The sequence below is a fragment of the Panulirus ornatus genome, chromosome 31 (genome assembly GCF_036320965.1).
Source record: "Panulirus ornatus isolate Po-2019 chromosome 31, ASM3632096v1, whole genome shotgun sequence".
NCBI classification, from domain to species: Eukaryota; Metazoa; Arthropoda; class Malacostraca; order Decapoda; family Palinuridae; genus Panulirus; species Panulirus ornatus.
This window is the reverse complement of record NC_092254.1, coordinates 12,227,554-12,240,769: the sequence shown is the minus strand read 5'-3', so window position 1 is coordinate 12,240,769 and position 13,216 is coordinate 12,227,554. Positions and strand designations below refer to the sequence as shown.

Below are 13,216 nucleotides of genomic sequence, written 5' to 3'. Positions count from 1 at the left end.
ATAACTACAGCATGTGGTCATATAGATGCAGTTGTTTGAATTGTATGTAGTTTTGTGAATGCAGTTTTGATACCTATGGCATGTGAATTTGTTAGTGCATTTGTTGCAGCTGTTGTAGGTGGTCTGTATAGCATTAACGATACACGTGGTCCAGGTATAGTCACTATACCATGTGGCTCTGTGAGTGCAGTTGTAGTCATAGTAGCATATGAACATATAGGTCCAGGTTTAGTCACTATACCATGTGGCTCTGTGAGTGCAGTTGTAGTCATAGTAGCATATGAACGTATAGGTCAGGTATATTCGCTAAAATTTTGTTTTGAGTAAACATATAGTCTTTGGTAATTTCATTTGCATATAGTTACTGTAGCATGTGGTCATATGTACACAGGTGTGTGAGGATGAGCCAGGCTTTGGGTGTAATGGGTTTGACTACTGCAATGAGGCTGGTGACATCACCTGCTTCCTGACTTCTGCCCACTACTCTGATGCTGGTGTGGTCATCAGCAACTCCCCCTCATGTGACCACTACTCCCGTGAGCAGCACTCTTTCCCCTTCTCTGTCTCACACCTGTACTGTTTTAAGACAAATTCTGAAATTGTTTTTATACTAATTTCATTTTTTGAAATATATATTTATAAATATAGATATACATACAAAACCTGTTCCTGATTTATAACATACATTTGGTCAAAAATTTTCTTGAGAATATGTTCTTTGTTGGATATTATGCTTGAGGTGATGAGTACTTTGTTTTTCAGGGGAGTACTATGAGGGCTCTGACAGAAACTCCTTCGCTCACCACAGAAAGTCCAGTTATATTTATGGCCCAGGTTAGACCGTACTTTTGTTGCTGTTCATTTTATTTTCATATTCTGGGTCAGTCCTTAGTCCCAATACAAATCAATCCTCAGCAATTAATTAGGCTTACTTCACCTGAAATGGCATTGTTTGAGGCATGAATTGCCCATAACATGTTTGTCTCTATAATAAAGAAAAAGGGGGCTAGTCCTCAGTCACAGTCAACCTTTAACATGGTAGAAATGTCTTATTTCTCTGCCACTTATGTGGTTTGTCCTCATCCATGGTGCAGATGGAATTCAAATACAGTCCAAATCAGTCTCATGTGTGGTCCAGGTTAGTCTTCATCTGTGGTGTCCATAATTCTGTGTTAAGTCCCTTGTTAGTCCTGAGCCAGTAATACTAAAATGAGGAACCATGGACAAATAATACTCTTCTTGTATTGTTTTTGTCTAAAACTCATGTCTTTGTTATCACCAGCTATCAATGCTGTCTCAGGCCTCCAAGTAATGTGGCTGGAACAGCAGTACAGTCACCTTTAGATTCTAATATGATCACTCTCCACAATTACTATAATTTCTCATTCTCTGGTCTTAGTTCTAAGTTACTTTTGATGCATTGCAGACAACTGAGGGATACTTTAAGGGACTCATTGTATGTACCATTGTGGGATTCAAGGTAGTAGAGGTACACCACCAATTTTCAACTGATGGTTCGGCACCTCCTTTAGTCCTGACAAAATTATGCAAGGGAAGTTGAAATTACCACGGCCATCAGACTAGTTTACTGGGTGGCCATAGATGGCGTTGTGTGTAGGGTACGCTTATTTACATTCTTTACACTGCACTCGATGGTGATACCGCAATTCTGTGAGGTTCGTAGCTTATTTTGCTTAAATTTAACCCTGGCTATGGCTTCTAAGACATATGAGAGTGTCAGTCATGGTGTCAAATGCAAACACAAGTCCATATCAATCCAAGATAAAGTAGAACTGTTGAAAAGAATGGACTGTGGTGTTTCGGTGTGTAAGCTGTGTTACATCTATAGTATTGGTTCATCAACTGTTCTGCTTAAATTTAACCCTAGCTATGGCTTGTAAGACATATGAGAGTGTCAGTCATGGTGTCAAACATAAACACAAGTCCATATCGATCCAAGATAAAGTAGAATGGTTGAAAAAAATGGACCTTGTTGTTTCGGTGCGTAAGCTGTATTATATCTACACTATTGGTTCATCAACTGTTTATGATATAAAGAAGCAAAGGGAGAAAATATTGAAATTCTATGCAGACAGTGATTCCAGGAAGCAAATGACGATAAGGAAAACCGTGAAAGATTGTAAGAGTACTGAGCATGATCAAGTGATGATGGAATGGTTTCGACAGCATTGGAGTGATGGAGTGGACTTGTCAGGTAGCATGATAATGGACCAGGCTAAGTAGTTCCATAAAGAACTTAAATTACAACATGAGTGTGACTGTAGTGAAGAATGGCTTCAAAGATTTAAGAAGCGTGATGGAATTTCCATGAATAAAGTGTGCAAACCACGGAGCTGCAGAGTATGTGGACAAATTTGCAAAACTTGTAGCTGACAAGCACCCCATCCTGAGCAAGTGTATAATGCATATGAAACTGCATTATTCTGGCAATGCACACCTAGGAAAACACTAACAACAGAAGACGAAGACCCACAGGATTCAAACAGAGACATAACTAGGGGAAATAGCGCCTATGGCAAGCACTGAGATTGTGCCCCTGTCCAAACATATAACACCAATATTTTTTACTCTTATTACCTCCACCAAGGAGATAATGTTTTTACCAGCATTTGTTTGTTTGTCTGTGAGCAACGTTCAACAAAAGTTATGTACAAATTTTGATGAAATTTGCAGGGAAAGTCAGAAATGACACAAGGACCAATTGATTAGGTTTTGGAAGTGATCCGAGTCATTGTATGGATCCAGGACACCATTACGGAAATGTCAATTTTTGTGAACTAATATCAGCTAATATCAATGTGATTCCAATGCCAAAGTTATGTTTTCATGGTCAAGAAATCTAAATTTTTAAGATCCAAATCATTGTCTGAATCCAGAATGCCATTATGCCACTGGCGCCCTCCTTCAAGTGGTGCCCAGGGCACCTGCCCTACCTGCCATACCCTAGATATGCCACTGGATTCAAACAATTTAAGGGCAGACTTACCATCTTAGGGTGCTTAAACATTTCGTATTTCTTTAATATAAATTTCTAGCAGTTCATGGTACACTTTAGGCACATGGGAGATGTATAATTAGTGGGTTAGAGGTGTGTTGAATGATTATTACATGACCACGGTTGGTCTGGCAAAATGGTTAATCTGACAAGGCTTTGGAACCAAGAGTGCTGGAAAATCAGTGGTGTATCTGTAGGTGGTGCCTACACAAGAGACTGGAGTAAAGTTATGGGAGATTAACACTAAAGTTTCTGCACAGACTGTGGAGTATGTTTATATGAGGTGAGTGATCTGCATCTTGCAGATATGGGTCCTGGAGAGATTGAAGTGTGTCCATCAAAATGTGGATGTATCAATAGCTGCTTGACAGTTACAATAATTAATCATTTGCACAACATAGCAAATATAATTTCAGTACAGTTTCACCTAATCATGCTTGGCACTCATTTCTAAGCAAAAGCACTGACCCCCTCACATCTAAGCTACTTTGTAACTACCCACCAAACTTAATGCAAAGTTAAAAAGCTTAACCCCAGACTTGAATTTAATCTACCTGTACTTACAGATCCCTGAACCACTGCAAACTCAAAACAAAACAAATTCACTCCATCCTGACTTAATATCCACTGAAGAACTATCCTCCAATCTGGTCTTGAAACCAAAGATACACCCACATGAAACTACACACCTCAGACAAACATGAGCCACACCTTGTCTGCATCCTGAACCCCATCCTTCTCACAAACATTACAAATATTAAGTCAGCATGTCATGGAACAACTCTTGCTCAAGATGAAGCTTCCACACTGATGATCCCAAACACCTACTCCTCATCTGCCCTTGCACTTGGCCTATCCAAATAAAAATACATCACTACATTCCAAGATAGTGGTCCTGGCCAATGGATGTGGCTGAATTTCCGAGTGCTGTAGGAGCCACATTAAAAGGGGTCCTGGGGTTGCAAAGTTTAGGCTTATGTAGATAGTATGGAGTATGTTCATGGGGTGCTGAGCAGTTGCCCTTGAAAAGATTGTATCTTTAAGGGGCTTTCATATTGTGAGAGTGGAGTACATTCATAAGACAGAGTATGATGGATCCTGCATTGACTGTGGAGGATGTTCATTGCACATTGTCTGTTGGTTACAGTAGAAACTGTCGTATGTTCCTGGGGCAGCATGAAGTGCTGATGATCCTGGAGAGATTGTACAGGGTATTTATGGGTAGCGTATGACAGTATGACACGTTTTGTGAAAACAGTATAGTGTGCTGCAATGTGGGTAGTTTATATTCAGTTTTCCTGAAACTTCTGAATATAATCTTAGGTCATTGTGTGATGGGTTCTACAGATTGCCAAGCATATTCATGGGGAGATATGGTGCAACCACAATAGAGACTTTTTTGTTCATAAGATGTAGGGTTGAAGGACAAGTTGATTGGGATGTTAATTTGAATGGAGAAAAATTGGAGGAAGTGAAGTGCTTTAGATATCTGGGGTGGACTTAGCAGCAAATGGAACCATGGAAGCGGAAGTGAGTCACAGGGTGGGGAAGGGGGGGAAAGGTTTAATTTGCAGTCCAGAGTTTATTGATGATGAGTTTGAGAAGATATATTCTATTGGATCTAAGTTAAAGTACCGTAGATCTTTCACTGATAAATCCCTTAAGTTAGCAAAGAAGTCATTTTATAGAGTTGAGCCCAAACCTCCCATTGACACCAAGAATATTTTAGTTCTCCCTTTTAATAATAATAATTTCACTTTACTTCTTATGTTGCTTCAATCCTTTAATGTAAATGTTGCCTTTAGCATCAATAATGCTCTAAAGAATATCTTAATCAGGAATTCACCAGAAAATTCTCTTGGATGCATCCATAAAGTGCCATGTGGAAATTGTGATAAATTTTATGTTGGTCAAACTGGTAAGGATCTTTCTGTTAGACTTAAGCAACATAAATATAGTATAAGAACGGGACAAGAATCAAATGTCTTGTTTAATCACGTTCAAAAACTATGATCATTGTATTGACTAGAGTAATGCCATCTCAGTTATTAACTCTAACTCTATTACCAAGAGAAATATCATTGAATCTTCTATTATTAAATACACAAAGAATTATAATCTTAATATTAGTGATGGTCTATACAAATTAGATAACTTTATTGTTGATAAAATTTGTAAAATGATAAGTTTATGAACGCTCGTTGTATGTTTTGGACAATCACATGTTTACCAAATGGCGTCCTAGCTTCGTCTCTTCGTTGTATATCAACTGACTTATGTTTCTCTCGTGTCTCCCCTGATGATGTGATCATTACACGAAAGTGCACTTGGGAACTTATCGTGTTTCATTTTCCCAGTGGACTCACAGGAATATCTTGATCAAGTGCAAAATTGTGATCCTTTCCAATATATATATATTTTATTATTTTATCCCTGGGATAGGGGAGAAAGAATACTTCCCTTGTATTCCATGCGTGTCATAGAGGGCAACTAAAAGGGGAGAGAGCGGGGGGCTGCAAATCCTCCCCTCTCATTTTTTTTTATTTTCCAAAAGAAGGAACAGAGAAGGGGGCCAGGTGAGAACATTCCCTCAAAGGCTCAGTTCTCTGTTCATAACGCTTCCTTGCTGATGCATGAAATGGCGAATAGTATGAAAGAAGGAAATTTTATTTTTATTATACTTAGCTGTTGTCTCCTATGTTAGCAAGGTAGTGCAAGAAAAAAGATGAAAGAATGGCCCAACCCTCCCACATAAACATATATATACATAAACACTCCCACATGCACATATACATACCTATACATTTCAGTGTATACATACATATACATACACAGACTTATACATATATACACATGTACTTATCCATACTTGCTGCCTTCGTCCATTCCCATCACCACCTTGCCACACATGAAATGGCACCCCCCTCCCCCCTGCGTGCATGAGGTAGTGCTAGGAAAAGACAACAAGGCCACATTCGTTCACACTCAGTCTCTAGCTGTTATGTGTAATGCACCAAAACCACAGCTCCCTTTCCACATCCAGGCCCCACTAAACTTTCCATGGTTTACCCCAGACACTTTACATGCCCTGGTTCATCCACTGACAGCACGTTGACCCCAGTATAACACATCGTTCCAATTCACTCTATTCCTTGTATGCCTTTCGCCCTCCTGTATGTTCAGGCCCTGATTGCTCAAGATCTTTTTCACTCCATCCTTCCACCTCCAATATGGTCTCTCACTTCTCGTTCCCTCCACCTCTGACAGTTATATCCTCTTTGTCAATCTTTCCTCACTCATTCTCTCCATGTGACCAAACCATTTCAATACACCCCCTTCTGCTCTCTCAACCACACTCTTTTTATTACCACACATCTCTCTTACCCTTTCATTACTTACTTGATCAAAACACCTCACACCACATATTTTCCTCAAACATTTTATTTCCAACACATCCACTCTCCTCCGTACAACCCTATCTATAGCCCACACCTCACAACCAAATAACATTTTTGGAACCACTATTCCTTCAAACATACCCATTTTTTGCTCTCCAAGATAACGTTCTTGCTTTCCAATGAAGCACATTTCTGGGGGTTGTGATGAGTACTGCAGAAACTCTTACGTATGTTCAGGAAGGTTTTGTAGTAAGTCTTATGGAAATTTGAAAGTAATTCTATGTGTTTCTGTTTGTGCATGTGGTTAGTTCTAGTGAAACTGGATATTGTTCATCTCCAGAATGTGCTGTGTGGCCTGTAAAGACTGGAAATTAATTGAGAATGTAAAAATGTGTCCATAGGGCAGTATATGGTGGGTCCTGTAAAAATTGGATTACATTTTAGGGACTGTATGGTTAGTCCTGTAGGTGGGTGGATTATGTTTCTTGGGGTAGTATGTGTGGTAAGTCCTTTAGACAACAGTGTATGTTTATGGGATTGTGATTAATCTATGTAAATATTATGGGGCATATTCATGGGGATTCCTCTAGATATATATTAAGTTCATGAGGAGATATCTGGTTGGTTGTTACGATAATGTGAAGGGTGTTCATGGATGTGGATGTGTTGGGTTGTATGGCAAATCCTATGGAGATTGCTTAACATATTAATAAGGATAATGAGTCCTGTAGAGACAGGAAAATGTTCAGAGGTTTTGATGCGAAGTATGTTCATGGGAGTATGTGTGATGGGTCATTTCAGTAGACTAACTAATGTCAAACACTTAAATGACAGCTGAGTGACTGACTTACAGATTTATCAGCTATTTGAGTGATTAACATATTGAAAATTTGACTAAATGACATGACTGAAATGTATCCATGGTAATTTGCGTAAATTCTGTTTAAGATATAACATATATTTTTGGGAAAATGAGTGATAGGTCCAGTACAGAATATGAAGTGTTAATAAGGAAATGTGCTCTGGGTCTTAGTCTGGTGCATCCTAGAGAGACCAAGAAGTATGGTTTTTCAGAATGGGTGGTGGGTCCCTTAGATACTATGGAGTATGGCCATGGAAGATGTATGGTGGGCACTGGAGAATGTGTGAAGTTTGGTCACAGAGGACGTGTAGTAGGTTCTTTCATGACTAAAGTATGGTGATGAGGTATGTGTCTCTCATCTTTAGAAGCAAGGATGTATGGTTTGTCCTGCAGAGACTGTGGATTATGATTATTAGATGTATACCGAGATATGTAATTGTTAGAGCATGGTCATGGGAAATGTGTAGTGGGTTACTATGAGATGATGAACTATGGTTATGGGGCTAGTATGGTTTGGTACAGTAGAGATTATGGAGTAGAGTATTGGTCACGGGGTATGTGGTGAGTTCTTGGGAGGTTTGTGGTGGTGTGTAAACAATAAGATATCTTAATATATTAAGTAAATATGGTGTATCCTATGAAGCTTGAGGTAACACATCCTCCTACTCAACAGGTGACATGGCTGGGCTGGCCTGCTCCATGCTCATTATCTCCATTGGACTCACCTTTGCTGGTGTCTATGCCTACAACAAGTACTACAAGAAGTAGAGGATACTCATCTGGTGTGAATGACATACTCAGAATGTTTATATGAATAAAATTTTCTATTTGATGTCAAGTATAGTGTAAATTAGATATAAATGATTAATGTACATTTGTACATTAAATATCCCTCCACACATGCATATATGCATACTCACATGTAGACTTGGTACCTTGCCTGTTGCCAGAACACCACATTAAGAGAACTGTTAAGAAGGCAAGTTATCAGTAGGTTAAAACTGAAAATATATATAGTGCACACGTAAGGAAATATTCATTACATTATTTTCAGCGTATACTGGACTTACATAAAAAGATGCACCTCATGTCTGGTTCACTGGATAGCACCAAAGATGGTAGCTGCTGCTTCAAATATGAAAACTGTATTATAGCAAGAAATCAGGGGCTATGAATTTGCCCAAACTGGAGAGAAGGAACGGGGAAGACAAAAAAATGTAAAGTGGGAGTGGAAGGTGGTGGGGTGGGTGGTAGGGTAAGCACAAACACTCATTTGTTTCAGCTTTTTGATTGGTTATTATTGTATATATCTCTTCCTTCATTTTTACTTATAGTAATTGTACATCCAGCATTATTAATGTTTATCACAAACATGAAAAAATTGATATTAATAATGGTATAGTGGAAGGTAAGTGGTAATTAAGTTACCAATAACATCTTCCCTGCTCACTTGCTTACTCCACAACCATGGGCCCTCACAGTTGGTTTTCTTTGACTGGTAGTTACTGTAAAAATCTCATATCCTCCTTTTACATTTAGGTTCAGTATTTGCACAGTATATTCTTCAGTATTTGTACAGTATATTCTTGAGAAGCACTGTTTACCTTAAACATGAAAGAATTAATATTAGTTCAGTAATGATATATAGGGAAAGCAAATGGTGATGAAATTATCACCACCATTTCCTCTTTGCTCACTACCACTATGGGCTCATACAGCTAGCTTTTTTTAATTGGTTCTATCTATCTGTATCTCTAACACCTGTTCCCACCTGGAACTTCCTCAAGAGGGTGGCCCTGGCAATAGAGCCAATATAAGAAGTAAACTCCAGTGCCAATTCTAAGCCTTTAGTACCTCACCCTTAATAGGCAGAAGGCAACTTAAGTTCAGGGTTTGTTGAGGCTTCTACATAATGATCCTACTCACTACTTCTATCTAATACTCCTCCCTACTACTTCTATGAACTGTTCTTACCATTTTGCATAGAGCTCTTCACAGGAATATTTAGAGTTACAAAGAATGAGCTATGTGAGTTAAGTGATGTCAAGTGTTCTGTTATGACAAGGAGAGATTGTATGTTTGCAGACAGAATGTCAGTAGTCCACATGTGGATGAGGCAGAAAGAAAAGACGGCTATCTGGGTCAGAGTGCAACATGACAACAACTAAGTGCTGGCCTATTATGCAGCCATCACTAAACCTACTGATACCCAGGCAGGTAGTACTGGTAATATATGTCCCTAGTCATTCACTGTTTACCAGCTATTACTTGCCTCAAGAAAATATCTCCCTTCTTCATGTTGTTTATTTATTCATTACATGCTAGAATATTGCTGTTCACCATAAATGTGAAACAATTAATATCATCAATGATACAGAGGGAAGGCAAGTGGTGATTAAGTTACCACTACCACATCCCCCACTCATTTACCCAACCACCAGAGTCCCTCACAAGTGGCTTTCTTTCATTAATATTGTGTAAATCTCTTTCATATATAATTTTACATTCAGTATTTACACATTACATCCTTGTGTACTACTGTTCACCACAAATATGACAATAGATCTATTATTAACAAGAGATGAGGAAGACTCCAATAATCTGGTGAATGTTTTCATCACTTTTTGTACTGTTTTCATACAATCCAGTTATATATCTACTTTTATGTAATCAGGTGCATTATATATGAACATGCATCTCAAAATAATCTTCATGATCATATGATCCAAAGGGGTCAAGGAGTGGATGGACCAATATATTCTGTGCTTTATTATTTTTTGTTAGATTAATATGATGTATTGCGAGTTTTTGACACTTTTATTCTTATTTCCTGGGAATATTAGGTTGAGAAATTTCCCTAAAATTGTAATGCCCCTTATTCCATTGAATCCAACAGTAAAATGTGATCCAGTATCTGGTGTTTCTGTTATGATTTGATTTCCAGGACAGATGTATTCCCATACGTTGTTTGCAACCAATGATCTGTTGTCTTATGTTTTGTTTTCATAAAAGGTAGCTCCATCTGTTTCCTCTACCATTATAATTGGGGAACAACATGATGGCAAAGATTTTTTAAATGTCTCCATGGGGAACTGTTTTGGCAACTACTTTTATTTAACTGTTTGGTTAATTACTTTACTTTTTGATGGTGGTGCTTTAACATCTGTATCATCATAGGATGATTTATTTACTAGAGAATGTAATATTGTTATTTCTGGTTTTTGTACTATCAAAACATAGTGTAGTAGAATTTTAAATGTGTCCATATTAGTGTAAAATGTGTTTCCATTAAGTAAGTATCTGGTGCTAATTAACCTATATCATGTTGGCTCTTGTGCTCTTTAAGTTTTTTATGTTCTACTTGCTTAGACAACAGGCAATTATCTGATTGTTTCATCATTTTAGTTTCATTTTGGAAACCAACCACATCCTCTGGGTGAGACTATAAATCATGGAGTAAGGTGATATGTGTATGTCTGTGTGAAGTGAGTGCAGAACAACTGAGAAGTAAGGGATCATTGTCTTCAGTATGTGAAATGCTTCTTGGGCATGAGGGAGTCATGCGATACATTGAATTGGTATTTGTAATGTTGTAGTGACAGTTTGTGTCCAATGCACAGATTAGAAAGTGTAACTCATATTCCTAAGGAGTGTAGTTTCAGATAGGTGTATATCTGGTGGAGTGGTGATTAGGAATGGGCTGGGAAAGTAGTTGTTTGGTGCTTATTTAGTGTATATGTTTCGTAGTTTCAAATAGGTGCATGTATGGTTGAGTGGTGATTAGAACTGGGTTGGGAGGGTAGTTGTTTGGTGCTTATCAAGCGTATATGTTTCAATATTATGTTTGTTGGGGGAGAAAGATCTGTGAGTATTGGTTGCTGACATGTAAAAAGGGTGAGGTCTTTTTATTTATGCTCAGAGGTTGGTGGATGGTAATGGTGTGGTTTGGGTGGAAGGGGCCTAATGCTGTTGCAAAGAATTGAGTGGTGTGTATATTGAAGTGTGATTGTATTGGAAGATTTTTGCTTAATTATACAGGTGTTGAGTGTATGTAGTTTATAAACAACTACTGTTTGTTATGGGCAACTTGTGTGTTTTGCAGTTTTGTAGTGAATACTTCTGATGGTCCAGTTGAGGCATAATTTAAGGTGGAGCAGATATTAAGGGATTGCTTTTTTTTATTTTGTTTAAAACTAGAGTTGGTAATGTTTTTGAGGATGTCCATTATGTTGTTGCTTGTGATGTGGGGAGAAAATGTCAAATGTATATCACATGTCTTATGCATTATGGATAGGGTTCAGTTGAGAGGAAATTACTGACCATGCAAAGGTATGGAAAGTTGCAAGTTGGATTCTAGTCTTTCTTGGGTGATGAGGGTGATGGTGGATTTTTGTATGGATGCAGACATTCTGTTTTAAGTGAGCTAATGTTTTAATTGTGTGCTGTCCTGTTATATGCTTACTGCTTAGATAGAGTCAAGGCATTGCGATATGCTTATGAGATTATCTGCATATAAGTGGACACTAGTCTTTCGGAGACAAAGGAATATCTCATAAGAAAACTCTGAGGAGGGCTAAAGAAAGAGCTGCTCCCTTTGGCACCTCACCGTAGAGTTTGAGGGCTTTTGAAGTGAAATCTTTGCGGATGACCCTTGGTGTTAATGTACTCTGCAGACAATTGATTACACAACTTGCAAAAGTAAGTCCCCTGTAGCAAGGATGTATTATTGTCAATGGATGGAAAGGAGTACAGTTTTACCAAGGACCTTTTTGCTGTATAGCAAGCCATCATTTCCCTGTTCCTACTTGGAGTGCAGCCTTGAAGCTGCAGGTGCCCCATTTATATACATAAAATGAAATAATAAAATACCGTATTCTATGAATATCCATTTTTGTCACAACCTTACTCTACTTTTTGAAAGCTGGTGAGAACATATCATTAGAATGGAAACTTCAGTAAGCTACCCTAATTCCTATTATATTATGAATCTATAAGGTTTCACTGTTTTTATCAAAGACACTTCAGTATGTCTACACTACAGTTTATTACTTAACCCCAAGTGCATTCAGGTAAAATATCTATTTACAATTTATTAATGATCGTGAGATGCTTATACTTTTGTGGTTATTCTCTATATTTTCAGCTGCTCATTTAAGAACGCTTTAGAAATTAACAAATTCAGCATTACAAAAAATATCTGTGCACGTGTGAATATCAAACCTGTTATTCTAATTTCTATACTGAGCAGTAACAGTCACAAGGACTACATTCAAATAAGATCCCTCATATTTGTACTCTCCATAAAAAGACTTATTAGCATAACACAAAATTCTTAGATACAAAGAAATCTATTCTTTGTAAATATACCTATAAGGTCTACAGTGCACCTGCCTCAATATAAATGACACAGGACATCATTTTCCTAATTAACTGACAAATTCTAATCAGAGGAAAATTGCATTTCCCGTGGGCTCATCTGCAAGACTGACAACTGTGATGTGGTGTAAACTATGATAAAGAAGTAGATATATGAGCAGATGATTTTTCTCGTACTTTCTCTAAAAGGTTTTACAATCTGAAGGACATTATAAACTTACAGTAATGTTGAGGTACTGGGAGGTGAAAATAAAATGAACTGGGTATATCAACATACATATTCTAAGTATGAACAAATCATCTTTGAGGATACTAAATATGTGTAAAAGCTACTTCTTACACTTCTGTGAAGTGATATCAAAGATCCAGAATGTGATGAGTTAACTATCTGTATACTTATATCTAAATGAAAATTTTTAATGGTAACAGAGAACAGTTCCAAACTCCAGTTTGTGAAAATTATCGCTACCCCCCCGCTGCAGTGAGGTAGCACCAGGAAAACAGACAAAAAAGGCCACATTTGTTCATAATTAGTCTCTAGCTGTCATGTGTAATGCACTGAAA

General features: G+C 37.8%; 1 protein-coding gene across 1 annotated transcript in view; it reads left to right on the top strand.

Moving 5' to 3' along the window:
- Window positions 1-10,189, top strand: part of LOC139758821 (uncharacterized) — a 94,734-nt gene extending 84,545 nt beyond the window's left edge. The window contains exons 22-24 of the mRNA XM_071680648.1: window positions 392-536; window positions 763-834; window positions 7,950-10,189. Of these exons, the coding sequence (XP_071536749.1) occupies window positions 392-536; window positions 763-834; window positions 7,950-8,044 (312 nt within the window). The 3' untranslated portion in view covers window positions 8,045-10,189. The remainder of the gene's footprint in view (window positions 1-391; window positions 537-762; window positions 835-7,949) is intronic.
- The last annotated feature ends 3,027 nt before the right edge of the window (window positions 10,190-13,216 follow it).